Source organism: Mya arenaria, chromosome 8 (assembly GCF_026914265.1).
Source record: "Mya arenaria isolate MELC-2E11 chromosome 8, ASM2691426v1".
NCBI classification, from domain to species: domain Eukaryota; kingdom Metazoa; phylum Mollusca; class Bivalvia; order Myida; family Myidae; genus Mya; species Mya arenaria.
This window is the reverse complement of record NC_069129.1, coordinates 9,207,514-9,226,266: the sequence shown is the minus strand read 5'-3', so window position 1 is coordinate 9,226,266 and position 18,753 is coordinate 9,207,514. Positions and strand designations below refer to the sequence as shown.

At 36.8% G+C, this 18,753-nt stretch overlaps 2 protein-coding genes across 2 annotated transcripts; both read left to right on the top strand.

The window, feature by feature from the left end:
* Positions 1-2,400: 2,400 nt before the first annotated feature.
* LOC128243967 (uncharacterized) lies at positions 2,401-3,978 on the top strand. The gene has a single exon (XM_052961988.1). It carries the CDS (start codon positions 2,401-2,403, stop codon positions 3,976-3,978), a length of 1,578 nt encoding a protein of 525 aa, XP_052817948.1.
* A 10,179-nt stretch (positions 3,979-14,157) lies between these two features.
* LOC128243966 (tripartite motif-containing protein 45-like) lies at positions 14,158-16,488 on the top strand. Its single transcript, XM_052961987.1, has 3 exons — positions 14,158-14,818; positions 15,428-15,716; positions 16,317-16,488. Exons 1-3 carry the CDS (start codon positions 14,158-14,160, stop codon positions 16,486-16,488), a joined length of 1,122 nt encoding a protein of 373 aa, XP_052817947.1.
* The last annotated feature ends 2,265 nt before the right edge of the window (positions 16,489-18,753 follow it).

Genomic DNA, 18,753 nt, shown 5'->3' with positions numbered 1-18,753 from the left:
CTCGGCCACGCCCGACACCCAGGGAGTTGGTGGTTCCTTGCTGGTCTGCGGCACAATCGCTGGCAAAGTGTCCCTCGGAGCCGCATTTGAAACAGATGACTGTTCCACACTGAACGAAACGTCCTTCAGCCAGGGATCCACGGCCTCGACCTCCCCGAAAGCTTCGAAAAGAAGAAGGCTGCCCAGCAGGGCCATTATTAACAAAGGAAGCCGACTGCTTTCTAGATTTTTCCATTTTGACGAGAGCTTTCTCTTCAGCCTTTCGAATCCTCTTATCATCATCAGAATCACTAGCAACATCATACAACTGATATTCGGCAATAGTGTTCCACCCGGCAGCGGAGTTATCGGCAATTCTAATAATTTTGTTTCGATTCTCAATTTTAGACTTTATTTCCTTTATGAACTGATGAGCTCTGTCAGCTTCTCTCAAAGTAATAGCTTTATCACAAGAGTCAACTAAATCGAGAACTTCCCAGTAAAATTCATAGTTTTTTTTTGTTGCCAGGTCTTTTAAGTGAGACAGATTTTTTAACTCTCACCTTTTTTCTAGCCGACTCAGCCGCCCATTCCGTTTCTGATTCCACAGTCTTTTTCAGCTGGTCAAATTTCTTGTCAAAATACCCCTGCAATTTTTTTACCAAAGAACTTTTCAAATTTATATCTCCACTTTCAGACATCGTAAAATACCTTCTAATGTCACCAAATACAAAACCTCGAGTGACGAAAACAGAATAGTTTTCCCCATATAACCAACAAAAACACGAGGAAATCATGTTACTCGTGTCCCGCCAAACTAATCCACCCGAATACTGAAGTACCACGGGTACTTGAACCATTCTCATGAAATCAATAATGTATATATTTTTCGAAACGTAAATTAATTGTATATACACTCAGTCTAATATATTGATTGGCAAAGTGCCGTTGAGCATACTCCTTTCTTTCATAAACCCTTTCTGACATAGATTTATAAATTCAAATTGTCGATATACTTCAAATTCCTTCACGACGCATTTTATATCACTGTTATCTTGTCTTATAATTGTGACTTCAGGCTTGACTACTGACATTTCAATTTTGATTGCTTGAATCCATTTCGGAGACATGTGTCTCAATGAAAGGCAAACGAGAGACCATCTTTGGCGTTATTGCGATGAGCATTTGAGAGTATGAGTCCGTGTGTTGGCTGATATACTGGAGAAGCTAATAATGTTGTCGGGGGCACGAATCCCGGGAGTCCTTCGTTTTGCGTGTCATTCATGATGGAGGTCCCTTGTGTGGATGGTGCATGTGATCAATACATATTGGGGTATATATATATATATTATATAGTTCATTGTTACTGGTCTAGTTATTTGCATATCCTTATTGCATCCGGTTCCTCTCTCTATTTATATTTGTTTGACAATGAGTGGTATGGGCAGGCGAGTTGCGTTGCGATAGGTAACTTGGCGGAAATTTCGATAATAGTAACTTGCTGCTTGGGTATTTCCTTACACATTGGGATTTTATTTTGCATAGTATTTCTCTGGTATGGGAATTCAGTACAACTACTTTCAGAAGTATGCCCATTTACCGCTCCCACTGTTTGTCCTTTGTCCAAGCATTTGCCGTAAACCTTTCTTGTCTTTATAAAACTTGTGTATTCCCATCACCGGAAATATAAATCGACCTGGAAAAGCTATTTTTATCCCTTTATCAATTTATTTAGAACAATACATAGAAAGGCTAACAAAACATATGCGACTGACATCTACAGGTCTCGTTTCGAATCGCGTTTGGCTTAATTGTGTTGTATTTAATAAACATAAGTAAATTGATAAAAAAAACCCTAAACACTAAAATTAAACTATTTCATTTAAATGAGATATGAAATATACAAAAGTGGGTTTTAATTCATTAAAATTAAAGGATTTTCATGGATGCAGAAAATTATATATCAATCTAAATATGTGTAGCTTAGGCATGAATAAAAATATTTAACAAAAGAATATATGTTCTTAATTGCTTAACAACAAACATAGCAAAATGCATACAGATAGTGTCCGAGGTCTATCTGTATGCATTTTGCTATGTTTACCATTGTGAATTCTGGTGAAAGTTTATTTTTTAAACATACGACACAGGGATACGACATTAAAAAATAATTTATACTATATTTGCATTAATTAGTGTAATGAATACGAGTTTGAATTTTATGTACATATTATAATCTGCCCAATTAACTAACAAAAATAAATATTACAATCAATATGTTGATACTAAACTTATAAACATGCATACATTCGGTGCTATTATCGGATCCCGGAAATCACTACTTTCGTTTTCAAAGTCAAAAGTAGAAGAAATTTAAGATATCAGATGTTACAATTTTCGAGAAAAAAACCGGTTAAAGAAATGTCTGAAAATGGGGGAAAAGTAGCAGAAACAAGTGATAATGCGGACTCCGTCGGAGGGAAAGCATTCGGAGTGACTGTGGATCGTGTAAAACTATGTGACCCGTGTTTTGAGGAAGGAACCGAGTTCCTAGCGGCGAAGTTCTGTGTTGAATGTGAGGAAAATCTTTGTGAGACTTGTGTGCAACATCATCGGAAAGCGAAGCCTTGTAAAAACCACGAACTGGTTGATACTGGTGCTGAAGTGCAAGGCTCCAAGGAAAAGGAGAGAAAAGCTGATGTATTTAACTGCACGATTCATCAAGAGGAACTAACCCATTACTGTGAGAAACATGGTAAACTCTGTTGCTTTAAGTGTGTACGCGGGATTCACACCATGTGCGGAGACAGTGTTTGTAAAGTTGACGAAGCAGCTGAGAAAATAGAAGAGAATCGGATTTTCAAAGAGTTCGTTGACAAGCTGCATCATTTGGTAGTTGAGGCTCAGGACAATGAAAATAGAGCTACGACAAACATTAAAACGGGAATGGAACAGTTTCAGAAACAAATGGAGTCTGCAAGAAAGATGGCCGATAAAGAAGTTGGACGGATAAAAACAATAGCGTCGTCCATGGATTCCATTACGGGAGAACTCAGTAAGTGGAAAAATCTCGTTGAAAATGCTAAAAAGGCGAAAGATTATGGAAAACTATTCATTGCCATGAAAATTGCAACAGAGCAACTCGAATTCCATGACGAGTCTATTCGTGCTCTGGAAAGAAATATCAAATGGACCCTTAAATCAATGCATTTCATTTCAATGGAAATACCCAGTCCAAATCTTTTAAAAAAGATAATGCTGAATGGAACTTCTAACGTAAGGGACATATGTGTAATAGGAGAACATATAGCGGTCGCAAATTCCAGTATTTCCAGCATTATTTTGGTAAACGTTAGTCAGTCTGCAACTAATTTGGAGATAAAAGGGAGAGGATATCCATGGGAAGTGACTGCTAATTCCTCCGGGGAAATGTATGTTTGCTTCTTTAACAAATCCTTTATAAGAAAATACCTACACCCTCTAACTGACATTAATGATTTCATTGAGATTAACACCGATCCAAAACGGTGTTGCATTCGCTGCTATCGTGATGTTGTCAGAATTCAAGGTCGCAATCCGTACGCTTTACAAGAAATGGACGCTTCTGGAATAACAAGAATAAGACATAAAGAAAGTGTCCTGTCTAGCATTGCTTGTGTAGATATACATTCAGCAATTGACGAAAAAACGGGGTCTATGTTCCTCATTGGCAAAGAACCATTTGGATTGAGAGAAATCACCGAAGATGGCGAGGTAAACACAATCGTTTTGACAAAACCAATACAAGATCCTGGGGGAATCGTGGTGGAGTCTGATGGAACATTTCTGGTCAGCAGCGAGAGCGGAAAGAGCATCAAACGTGTGACGGTGGAGGGAAGTGTGGAGGATTTCATCACTGGTTTGGAGTTTAAACCACATGGACTTGGCTTTGATAAGCAGAGGCGGTTATTGTACGTGGGTGGCATTGGTAGCAATGTTATTTTCATGTATTCTATATAGAACAGTGACGGACACAAGTTCGTAGGTGACGGATAGTGCTCTATGTGCTTTCTGTGTGTTTAACAGTATGAAATTTCTTCAGAATGCTTTTTTTTACAAAATATGTACTTGCAACACATATTGATGTGGTATTCATTTCAAATATATATCGAATATAAGAAGCGATGCAAGACACATTTAGTCTTCAATATATCTTTTATGATTTCATTTTTGTTATATATATATTATGTACGAGTCATCTGAAACTTAGTTGTTTTTACTTGTGATTTACTACATGAACTTTGATAAATAAAGAGTGTACGGGGGCTGTTCGTTAAGTTTGTTGAAAGGCTTTGTTTTGTTCAATATCTATATAATTATGTAATGTTGATCTCACGTTTCGAAGAACCACGTAGTTGAGATCCTTTAAAAAACAGATCGTGTAAATCGTAGACGCTGCTGAGGAAACTAAGGATATAGAACACGGAGCAATTTGAAAATGTTTTTGTATATAAAATAGTTCTGACTAGTTTGCCGAATACCTCTGAAACAATGTACACCCAGCCCTGAAAATATTTTTCTAAAATATGGTTAGTCTGAAATATATTCGGAAACGCTCCTAGGCGCATCCTCAAATTAAAACTTTCCCATGGTAAGCATGCCCCTGGATCCCACTTAAACGAGTAACTTTCCATATAAGTTTGGCTGCAAAGAATGAAATGTCATTATTAGAAACAAAGATTAACATGTATTTCTTTTGGCCGCTTTGGAACTGGAGAAAACGTTAAGAAACTATAAAAACTAAAGAAGACAAAAAAATATTCCCCAAAATTAAACGGTGGCATCAGTTTGAATCGAGAAAGGACAAATATTAAACAAAAGTATTTCTTAAAACTCACATCGTTGGTAACACCAATTACCATGTATAATCAATAAGCAAGTTAAGAAATATCAGATTTTCCATTGAAAAAGAAAAACAACAACACTAAGACCTTGCTCAAATCGTGACCTAAAATTTAAACCTACAATAGTGACCTATAGACCTACAATCGTAACAATACAATCGTGACTAAGAGGCCTACAAAAGTGACTTATAGACCTACACTCGTGACCATACAATCGTGACCTATGCACCTACTTGAGTGACATTTGGGCCTACTCTCATGACCTATAGACTACAATCGTAACCATACACTCGTGACCTATAGACTGTCGTGACCCTACAGTCGTGACCCTACATTTGTGACATTTGGGCCTACAATCGCGATCTATAGACCTACACTCGTGACCATACAATCGTGACCTAATGTCATACAATCGTGACCTATAGGCATACAATCATGACCTTTATTCATACAATCGTGACCAATAGGCATACAATCTTGACCTAGGCTATAGGCGTACAATCGTGACCTATAGGCATACACTCGTGACCATACAGTCGTGACCTATAGTCGTACAATCGTGACCTATAGACATACAATCGTGACCTATAGGCATACAATCGTGACCTATAGGCGTACAATCGTGACCTATAGGCATACAATCGTGACCTATAGTCGTACAATCGTGACCTATAGGCATACAGTCGTGACATATAGTCGTACAATCGTGACCTATAGACATACACTCGTGACCTATAGGCATACAATCGTGACCTATAGGCATACAATCGTGACCTATAGACATACAGTCGTGACCTATAGACATACACTCGTGACCTATAGGCGTACAATCGTGACCTATAGGCATACAATCGTGACCTATAGGCATACAATCGTGACCTATAGACATACAATCGTGACCTATAGGCATACAATCGTGACCTATAGGCGTACAATCGTGACCTATAGACATACAATCGTGACCTATAGGCATACAATCGTGACCTATAGGAATACAATCGTGACCTATAGGCATACAATCGTGACCAATAGGCATACAATCGTGACCTATAGGCATACAATCGTGACCTATAGTCGTACAATCGTGACCTATAGGCATACAATCGTGACCTATAGTCGTACAATCGTGACCTATAGACATACACTCGTGACCTATAGGCATACAATCGTGACCTATAGGCATACAATCGTGACCTATAGACATAAAGTCGTGACCTATAGACATACACTCGTGACTTATAGGCGTACAATCGTGACCTATAGGCATACAATCGTGACCTATATGCATACAATCGTGACCTATAGACATACACTCGTGACCATACAGTCGTGACCTATAGTCGTACAATCGTGACCTATAGACATACAATCGTGACCTATAGGCATACAATCGTGACCTAGGCTATAGGCGTACAATCGTGACCATACACTCGTGACCATACAGTCGTGACCTATAGGCATACAATCGTGACCTTTATTCATACAATCGTGACCAATAGGCATACAATCGTGACCTAGGCTATAGGCGTACAATCGTGACCTATAGGCATACAATCATGACCATACAGTCGTGACCTATAGGCATACAATCGTGACCTTTATTCATACAATCGTGACCAATAGGCATACAATCGTGACCTAGGCTATAGGCGTACAATCGTGACCTATAGGCATACAATCGTGACCTATAGGCATACAATCGTGACCTATAGACATACAATCGTGACCTATAGGCATACAATCGTGACCTATAGGCATACAATCGTGACCTATAGGCATACACTCGTGACTATACAGTCGTGACCTATAGGCATACAATCGTGACCTATATGCATACAATCGTGACCTATATACATGCAATCGTGACCCTACATTCGTGACCTTTATACTTAAAACCTCGACCTATACTATAGACCTACCATCGTAACCTATAGACCTACTATATCGACCTATAGACCTACAATCGTAACCCTACATTAGTGACCTATACACGTACATTCGTGACAAATGGGCCTATAATCGTGACCTATAGACAAAATGTCTTACCCTATACTATAGACCTACAATAGTGACCTTTAGACCTACAATCGTAACCTTACAGTCGTGACCTATACATTCGTGACCTATACACCTACATTCGTCACCTATGGGCCTATATTCGTGACCTATAGACATACACTCGTGATCTATACACCCGCATTCGTGACCTATCGACCTACAGTCGTGAGCTTTTGACCTACAATTCGGACCTTTAGACCTACCGTCGTGATTATTAGACTTACAATAGTGAAAATTTAACCTACAATCGTGACCATACATTCGACATATACACCTAAACTTGTCAACTATAGAGATATAATAGTGGCCTATAGACTTACAATCGTGACTCTACATTCGTGACCTATACACCTACAATCGTGATCTATAATCGTGACCAATATACCTACAATCGCGGCCTAAAGACTGACAATCGTGACAATACAAGCGTGACCTATAAATCAACAATTATAACCTATATACCTTAAATCATGACCTATAAACCTACAATCATAATATATCATGATATCCCTTGAAACTTCCTAATCCTGCAACATTTATACGCGAGGCCAGATAAGGCCTCGTTGACAACGGACATTCAAACGTTTTACAAAATCTGTGTTGATAATTTTAAAGAGATCTAACACCATGTTGGTTTTGTAAAGTCGGTATGACTGCGAAGCTTCAAGATAAATTAAAAAAAATCAATGCAATTAAGTTTCATTTAACCCACAATCGTGTTTTTCCATATCAGATTTCAGTAAAATTTAGTCATTTATTAAATAGCAAATCAATCCATTTTTCAACAGCTTTGGATTTCTTTTTAATTGCTTTACTGACACAAGTTTAAAGCACATACCCGTTATGAAAAAAATTCGCACACACTCTGATAAGATAAAACAAATCTGTTTAATATGTTTATTCATTTTTGGAATGAGCGCGACCTTAGCTGAATTGTAGACCATTGGCCATGTAGCCAAAATGAAACAATTTATTTCAAGTGCACATAGTGACAGACAAACAACACAATTAATGCAATTATTTGTATGCAGGCGAAATGAAATACATATTCAGAAAAATGTAAAAGTATAATACATTGATTTACACGATTGCACCGTTTCAGACGGGTTTTCCAATGACCATTTCAAACGGGTTTACCAATGACATTCCGGACGGGTTTACTTATGATTGAGAGTAGGATTGTTATTGGTCCCAGCTAATAACCATTTCAGACGGGATTACCAATGACCATTTCAGACGGGTTTACCAAAGACCATTTTAGATGGGTTTAGGACGGGTTTATCAATTATCATTCCCGACGGAATTACTTTTGAATGAGAGTAGGATTGTTAGTCCCAGCTATTAAGGCCAAATAAAAAAATAGGTGCGTTTCAGGTAACGCTGCCAAAAAAAAATAGGGTAGGTAGGTCGGAATATTTTTTTATTTTTATTTATTTATTTTTTTGATATATCGATTTCAGTAACTGTTGATTCAGAAAGTAACAAAAATAAAAGTCATCAATTTTCAGGTTTATCAGTAGTTTTTAAACATGTTCCATGCTTCAAAGGAAACATTCTTTATTTGTCTGGTTAAATACTTTGACAATGATGGTTGGATTTCATCTAAGTTATCACGGTGGAGAACCCACGTGACTTATTTGGTAAAGTGCACGGCAACAAATGTCAACAAGTCTCGATTCAGGTAAGGTTTTTAAAGATAACTTTCTTAATACTTGGAGAATTTTTGTGAAATAAAGACCATAAACCCCGCATTTAAGAGCTCTATCCACGGTAATAAGAACATTCTCTAATATCCTAAAGTTTTCCTGAAAATTTTGACCAACTGATTTCTCAGAGTTGAAATCTAAGGCAAAGTACACGGCTTTTGACAAATCTATCGCTTTACTTCATGTTAGCCGTAAATAATTTATACACAAATCTTCTTTTAAGCAAGTTTTATGTATTTTATAGTTTTCAGCGTGTATTGTTTAACTTCTAGTTATTTCAAAGGTAAAAATGAACTAAAACCAAATTGATAAAGTACACGGACATTTTAGGATGATAAAGTACACGGTAATTTTAGTTTATGTTTGAAAGTAGAGTGCGGTTTACAAACTAATAGTTATATAAGCATTTTCTATTCGTGAAGTCAGAATGTATAGTGTTTAGTTTTTATTTAAGTTGTATCAATAAATTTTGCATTATAACGCACACCTAAATAACTAAATATTTAGCAATCATATTTAATGAGGAGTTGAAAGATAGTCTATGGGATAATTTAAGAGAAAGTCTGCCATTATAAGTTCGATTACTTTTAAATATGCAGATTAATACAGAATCAGATAGTTTTACTTATAAATTATAATCTGGACTGACGGCGAATAAAACATCTCTGTAGTTAGCGGCCCGTTTGTGGTGATTATAAATTTCATGAATGTTCCTATTTTGATGTTATATAAAACAATAAAATAGGCACATCACAATTAGTTTATATATATTTCCACATTTTAAGCATATTGTTCATACCTTTCAGATAACGCTGAATTTATTTATTTGGTTCAGTCTGAACAAATATTATCTGATCTACATCAGTAAAACTGCGGTCGTTCGAACAATACAGACAGGAACTCATTGTAAAGATGGAGGCTCGGAGTTAGATGGGAAACAGCAAGGAGGAATGAGAGCACACTATATTACCAACTTACAGGCTAGGACTAAGACTTGAACATCTAGATAAGAGCTGAGCATGGAACATTAGAATGTTCTAGACTAAAGGCTGAAATGTGATTACAAAATAATTGTGTTTCAAAGCTTGCTGAATTATATAAGATACATGCAGTTAAGAGTTTATAGGACATCAATGGGAAAATGACAACAATGCATCTCTAAACCTTGTGAAAATGATTTATGCTCAATCCGTGTTCATACTAATTTTACACAGCATTTTTTTCAGTACTGTAAGACAAACGAACATTTTGAAAGCGCACCATTTGGTAACAGTACGTTTTGCTATTTATCTCAATAAAATGTTAAACTCATCAAAACGTTACTAGTATTTTAACTCGGCAAAATACTGGAATACAGTGAAATAATGAGTATATACTCTGAAGGTTGTAAACGACCGTGTACTTTATCAACCTAAAATGTCCGTGTACTTTATCATTTTGGTTTTAGTTCATTTTCGCTATTGAAATAACGAAGTTCAACAATACACGCTGAAAACTATAAAATACATAAAATTTGCTTAAAATAAGATTTGTGTATGAATTATTTACGGCTTACATGAAGTAAAGCGATAGATTTGTCAAAAGCCGTGTACTTTGCCTTAGATTTCAACTCTGAGAAATCAGTTGGTCAAGATTTTCAGGAAAACTTTAGAATATTAGAGAAAGTTCTTTATTACCGTGGATAGAGCTCTTAAATGCGGGGTTTTTCTTTAACAACCTTACCTGAATCGAGGCTTGTTGACATTTGTTGCCGTGCACTTTACCACATAAGTCACGTGGGTTCTCCACCGTGATGGTACATCACTCTGCTATTATTTAAGACTTTCCAGGAACGGTTTTACTTTTTTTATGCACCCTTTTGCTTTCAATCACCCTGTGTAGAATGCTAACCTCCCTGTAACATAATTACATGAAAAGTGGGACAGCAAATTTACCATATAAGCCATCAGCCAAGGAAACCGCAATGCTGTCAAGAGGACCTGGGGGTTCAGGTTTGAAGAACAAGTAACATGCAGGTTTTATTGCCAAAATTGCACACTTAAGTCTGACATATCAATCCGAAAGTAAGTATCTAACACATTTGTATCTGACAAGAAAATATAGTTCAAGAATTAAAATATACCTGCCACACAAGCACAAACTACCCGTAATTCACCTTAGAGTTCGGACAATCTAAAAATTCGGACATCCATTATTATTTTCAAAAATAATTTATTTTAGGTACCTAATTTTCGGACACCCAAAGGACATCGATTGTAACTTTTACAGTTGCCAAGTCTCACAGACAAAAATTATTGATCTTTATCATTACAATGCCTGGCTAGATTACCTAACCGAATACATCACTGTGATAAGTTAGTTAGTTACTACCAATCCTAAACGATTTATTGCCTGTTGAAAATGATGAGTGATATATTTAATGGAGGATTAAAGAAACAACACGGGCAATCAAGAGATTAAGAAAACACAGACATGACATGTTTGTAAAACGATCCGCCAATAAACTTTGAAACATGTACCACACTTTTAATATAGACTTTATGAAGCAATAATCGTACAGTAATACTCATTGTGACATCAATAGAACAATAAAAATCAACACATTCAATGCTACAGGTAACTATTTAATGTAATGAATTAAAGTTAGAAATGCAATACTTAAGTTACAATCGAAAACACCACTCAGAAACATTAATCCTGCATAGCAATATCCATGCTCTCCATGAGATCCTCGTGGGTATAACTGAGAGTTATGTGACGTCACACAATGTGACTGTTTGATCTGAAGCCGATAAAAGGTGTTTATTCATTTCAATGCATGTATAAAATTGGGTTGAATGAGATTTTAATTAACTTGATGAAGAAGTTACACTTATAGGCGTAATAACCATTGATAACTACTAATAAATTAATAAGTGTTAAAATGCAGAGATGAAGAAAAAAGGCAGGTTTACCATACATGTAGATAAAATGTAAAAATGGTTATTTTCTATGAATTCGGTGGGCGAAAAATTAATTATTTTAAGGTGTCCAAACTCTTAGGTGAAGTACGGTAAATACATTCAGAAATCCAACTCTAATATTGTCAACTTTACGTACATACATTTCGTAACAAATGCTGTTCGTACCCAAATCACATTTTTTTTTTCAGGGAGAAATAGGTTAGGGTCGGCGGGAAAAAATAGGGTCGGTCGGGTAACCTGAAACAGACCTATTTTTTTATTTGGCCTAATGACTATTTCAGAAGGGATTACCAATTATCATTTCGGACGTGTTTACCAAGGATCACTTCAGACGGTATTACCAAATCCTCCAAACCACAGTTACTGTTACTACATTGTTGATATGAATATTTTCCCCCGTACAATTATAAATAAGTTCCCGATGAAAAATAAATTCCATCTTCTAATAAATAGCTTTTAGTGAGAACAAATAAATAACAAAACATCCCCATGTTGATAGTTCATCTAGACTTTCAATTTTGGCTTCAATTTTTAAACCTTTGCATGTCAAGAAAGATGACGATAGGTCCAGACATTGTCGGGTTAACATCGGACAGACCGACCGACTGACCGACACGTGCAATGCAATATACCCTCTATACTTCGAACGAGGTGGGGAGTGGTATTACCTCAATACCAGTCTACTGAAAATATTTAAGTCCATAATTTCAATTTCAATAATTCTTTGCAAACGGCCGACAAAGTGTAAAACTTGAGATCGTCATCACTGGTACTGCTGACTTGAGAAAGCTCTTACATAAGTATTATGAAATGATAACACATGTACACCTGTGTCTATCATCAATATACTATTTGTTTTCATTTATCATATTTTATTATCATTATACAATTTAATCACAAAGTACGTAATTTCTTAAACAAATCGAGTCAGAAATAAACATTGTTTGCTTCTCCTGAATTTCAAAACACAAATTTAATTATTATACCTACAGTAGATCAACTGATCAAGCATAAATTTAGTAATTATTTATGTTCTTATGTAAATAATTTATATTTGAAAACAAAATCTCTAAACGTCTAATACATTTTGAGTGTTAATGCTACCGCTGGTTCATAATACTGTTTTTCATTGTTGATAGTTGCATTTATAGTTGATCATATACATCATTGTGCTGTATAGTTAGCAATTACACCACTGGCATACAGCAAATTGTAGAAATAGATTACTGAATGGCGAAGATTCAACTTTTCTCAATTTTCACACGCGGTTTATTTTGATTGTAAATATGTGAAAATGAAGCACAATACATGTCCGTAGTGATTGTATTCTCGCAATAACGTGCTAAACCTGGTTTAAGTAAGGAGCGTTTCCACGCCGGTACAGTCACAAAAAGAAGACTGACAACAAAACCGTTCGCACACGAGGACTCTTATAAAAAAAAACTGAGGGATAATTTAACCTTTAAACCTTTTCTTTAAAAGCGTTACTAACGTTATTCAAAATTGTGGACTTCAAAGTTAATATTTGAGCACGTATCATCATTTGTTGAAGGGTTCCAGCTGTCATTATCTTAGTTTTAGTATGTATATTACCAAACGTTATTTTATAAGTGCATTTTACAAAACATGATCCTGTCCCTTGAAGGTACTTTTCGAGACATAAGGGCCAGGTCAAAATGATTAATCACTTAATTATTTCATTGAAACTTTATTGATTTATTTATTTAGGTATAGATACAGTAAAATAACTGTGCTCTTAATATTTCTGGTCAAAACGATCTTCGACCTGTTCTTAACGGCTCGGGAGAGAAACGGGGTTATATATCTAAAGAGCTGGTGACCCGCTCGGAAGCCTAGATTTCCCTGTTTGTTTGGTGATTTTTAAGTTTGAAAGTTGAAAGGCGTGTGTCCTTTGCGCACTTAGTATGTTGGAATCGCGTTTTCAGGGTTCATCCCTTGGCCAAGCATTTGCAGGGCCATAACGCTTATCTCAACGACAGTCTTACAGCGACTTCTGTGCTTTGATTTCCATTTTGATAAAAGGTCTACATGGATTTTATGTGATTTTTTCAGCCCTTTAATTAATAAAATTATATAAATATTACAATCACAATGGTAATGAACATCATGTACAACAATGTGATACGCGTATACCCGGAGGTCTTCCAAACGTCCAATGCCACATTCAGACCGTATTTATTTCGGTTCAAAGGGGAGGGACGCACGTCGAAAGTTGCACCCCTCTAATGTCAGATCCTGGATACGCCTCGAGAGTTACGTTCCAATTAGTAGCTCAGATAAGCAATACCACTGAGCTGTATAACCCGTTAGATATTTAAAACATAATATTAATATTAATGTATTCTGATTTGTCGTTTTAATTAGTTATATCTCACATTGATTATCGTAAAAGTTCCCTCAACCAACGTAGTGATAGGGGAAGAAACTCATGAATAGTTCGCATATATGTACTACAGACATGAAAAGGTATCCGGAATTCACGACTTTCGTTTTCAAAATCGAAAGTAGAATAAATTGAAATTATCGAATGCACAGCCTGTCAAACCAATGGCTGAATGTGCCGAGAAAGAAGCGAATACAAGTGATAATGCGGACTCTGTCGGTGGGAAAGTTAAAGGAGAGACTGAGGATCGTGTAAAGCTATGTGGGCCGTGTTTGGAGGAAGAAACCGAGGTTCCAGCAACGAAGTTTTGCATTGATTGTGAGGAGCATCTCTGTGATACATGCGTCCAGTATCATCGTAAGGTCAAACTGACTAAAACCCATGAACTGATTGATACTGGTGCTGGAGAACAAGGCTTTAGGAAAAGTGATGGACACCTCGATACATTTAACTGCACGATTCACCAGAGAGTCATAACTCATTATTGTGAGAAACATGATAAATTATGTTGCTCCAAGTGCATTGATGGTGCACATAGCATATGTGCAGAGTTCATTTACAATGTTAAAGGTACAGACACATCAATTAACGAGAAACCGGAGTTTAAAGAATTTGTAGAGAAAATGCATAAGCTGACACTCGTTTTCAAGGAAATCAAACAAAGAACGGCAACGAACATTGAAAAGGGAATGGAAAACTTTGAAAAAGATATAGAGACACTACGGGAAGCTATGGATAAAGAAGTCGCAAGAATTCAAACTATAGAATCTTCCTGTGATTCTGTTTTGGGAGACTTAAAGAGATGGAAAGATATGGTTGAAAACAGTAACCTTGCAAATGATTATGAAAAACTTTTTCTTGTCATGAAACTTGCATCGGAACAACTACAGTTTTTTGGTGAACATGTTCAAGTTCTTGAAGATGACAACAAATGGATGTTTAATTCACTTACATTACAATCATTACAATGCGGTCCGAAAGAAAGGCGGATGCCTATTTTCCTTAAGAAAATGACACTAAACGGTAACGCTGATGATATAAGCGTTAGAGATATATGTCCAATTGGACAGAAAATAGCGGTCACAGATGGTGCAGGGAAAAAGATACATTTAGTTGATTTGAATTCTACAAATGTCAAATCGGAAATGAAACTAAACTCATATCCATGGGAAGTTACAGGTAATAGTTCTGGAGAATTGTTTCTTTGTTTCCAAGGCCAGCCTCAAATAATAAAATTCTTACAGCCCCACAAAGACATCAACGATTGGATTGAAATTAAAACAGATCCAAACCGGTACTGCTGCAGATGTTTTCAAAATGTCGTCAAACTTGTAGGACGTGATCCTTACTCTTTACAAGAAGTAAACGCTTCTGGGTATACGATAGTTAGACACGATGAAAATTGCTTTACTGGTATCAGTTCTCTGCCAGCAGGGACTCATTCGGCAATTGATGAAGAATCAGGATCCATATTCCTCATAGGCAAAGAACCATTTGGACTTAAAGAAATCACTAACAATGGTGAGGTAGAGGCAGTTTCTCTTACAACATCAATTGGAAGTCCAGGAGGGATAGTTTTAGATACTAACGGTACATTTCTGGTCAGCAGCGAGAGTGAAAAGAGTATCAAACGAGTATCTTTAGAGGGAAGTGTGGAGGATTACATCACTGGTTTAGAGTTTGTACCACACGGACTGGGGATGGATAGAGTGAGACGGTTATTGTACGTAGGAGGTCTGAAGAGCAATGTCATTCTTATGTACTCGATATAGTCGAATGAGGGAAAAGTGTGGAGATGAAATTAACTATTAACTACCAAAATACTGAAATGTGTACTTCGACGTCATAGACATACTTTGAATTCCACATTACATGTAATTTGTCATTAAATAGATTCTATGGGGTTACAATGAACTTTTTTGACGGACTTATGGATAAGCTCCCATGGCTCCAGTCAATATCAGACAATCAGACCATGTAACTTTGATTGCGTAACAGTTCCGTTGGACAATATATTCTGAAACATTCACACTACGACAAATCATTCTCTTTTGAACAATCGTCACGTTCACCGACAAACACGAAAACAAAAACATGGATTCTTTACCTCGCCTCAATATACATCTTGTTCTGACGTCTCACGTCATATGCTGGTTGACGGCATTCCCGTCGGCGGTTTATCGGGTTTGATACTTCGAAGACAGTGAGGGTGCGCTGGAACGAATCTTGGGTCTTCTCAAAACCCATCGCGCTGAATCGGACCTGCTATTTCCGGCGACTTACCGCGCCAATGTTCGTTTTTCTCCGCAACTCTTCATGGCAGGATGGATCTGCTTCATGATGTCTCCATGGATGTCAACGATGCTACCGACCGCCGGAACTGGGGCTGGCAGGATCCCATGTTCCAGTGTGGCCACTCAACGATCCTTGTGCCACCACCAGCCACGGTCAGCGTTATCATCACCCCCTCCAGCGGACGACAACGAGCAAAGTAGTGAAAACGTGTATATAAAAATATTGAATATACAGACAAGTGAAGTATGCAATATTGTATTTACATACGCGTTTAAATTAAGATGATAACATATTTAAAAAAAAAAATGAAGAATAGAACGAGTGTCGCATAATGCGAGTCATTTTTGATAATAAAGGGGTAAAACAACTGAGTTTTTTAAGAGTTCAAGTTCTATTTATGATTTACAAACATCAAGTAGCAAAGATTTTACAATGCCTACAATCAATGTATATTTGAAATGGTCAGGTTCAGGGGGAGATGTTAACTGAGGAGTAATTGGTTGAAATATAAAAAAAAATGCATGAGTCGTTGACATGTAACTGTCAGCAACATACATGTATGGGCGTGTAATCCATAAAGTATATCATGAAATGCACGTTTTTGTCATACTATCTTTAATAACCTGTCAAAATATGCGCTGTTCCATCTTGATTGGCACTGTTCGACCCACAATTTGAGATTATATTTGGAACATTTCTGTGTAAATAGTTGTGTTTTGAGAAGGACTGGAGTAAGCCAGATCGTGTCTGAAAGGCTTGCTCGAACTATGTGTGTTGCAATTTGAACTATGTATGTTATAATGTGGCGGATCTGTGGTCTAGTGGTAACACACTTGACTGTAAATCAGGGGCTGCAGGTTCGATTCCCCGCCAAACTAAAAATCGTCTTCCGGGAGGGACATTACATACGGGTGCCGTGTGGCAGTGCTATACCCTGATGCACGTTAAAAGAACCAGGGTAACTCACACCAGGGTTACATTCTGTCTGTGCACTAGGCTCCAAATAAAACTAAAATGACTAACAGTCTTTTAGGAGCACTCGCCGAATGGGCAAGGCCCGAGGGCAAGTATGAATAAGCTTACACACCGTATGTTGTAATAACTGAATAAAAGATGGAACTGGGGAACAGTGCCGGTGTGCTTAAGTTGAGTTAGTTTGAGTTGAACAGTTGAGAGTCTGTAGCTGTTTCGCTAATACTCACTTTGAGTCATGTTTAAAACATTTTTAAAAATAGGACTATTCTTTTTTTGAAGCGATGCTACATGTATTGATAAACGAAAACTATATATTTATTTAAGCTGTGTTTGTGATTGAGTGTCTTTTAAGTTTGTGATTGTCTGATTTGATTTGGTGTTGATTCTTGTGCGATAAGATCCCAAAAAATGCTTGGCTATATATCACGTACGTCTCTGTAGTTTCAACATACAATATCCTGATTGTTTTTATTTTAGGGAAGTTACTAGAAAAATAAACAGATTACATGTTCAATAATAACGCTAACAATATTCGTCAAGTTTTTACTGCGGAAAATCTTTATTAATGAACACTACTTTTACAAACTCATAGACAATATTATGGGTATATAACCTATGAATTATTAACTTTGGGGCTTATCTAGATAGTGTTGGTTTCAATGGGGCAATACAGGCGTATACTTTGGCTTAGATATCTTTCATTGTTTACACTAGGCTAGATTAGTGCAGACTGGGCAGCTCAACGGTATTGATGTGGGTCATTTTTATATGCTTCCCGGCCTTGTAAGCTTTTAGAATCAGATAAAAAATAAATTTGCCAAGCTTTAACCGAATCAAATTACTGATTATATCGATTTGTATATCACCTCAAATCCGTGCTTTACTAGGATTGACGGATTATTTTAACATCTATTTGTTTAACAAACTTGTTATTTCTAAGCCAGTTTTAATTAAGATAAAATCTAGTTAGCTCATTCTTTTATTTTCAGATGTGCTATTGCATCTTACGCATTTAGAATAAGAAACTCTGAAATAAATAATATAGAAAAGAGCATAAAAAATATCTCAAATATAGCCTCCCGAATGAATGATGTGCGTGAAGTTAGCACCGTATCACCGCTTTACATTGTTGAAATTATGTAAGAACGGCCTTAGTATCCACTTAAATTAACAATATCCCTCAGACTGCCTAAAATCGCAGACCAGTGACCTATGCCATGACCTAGGGCAATGCCTAGGCTACGATATGGTAAAGTTGGCAGTGGTCCCCTTTCTCATTTTAAGGCATCACCTCTTATACAAGATTAACTTATGATAGAACAGGCCAAGGTTGTCCGTCCAAATACACCAAAATACCACAGCCTGCATATAATCGCAGACCAATGACCTATGACAAGTCATATGGCATGGCCTAAGCTACACTGCGGTATTGATGGCCGTGGCCCACTTTCTCGTGTCAAGGTTTATTCTCCATAGGAAGAATACAAGTG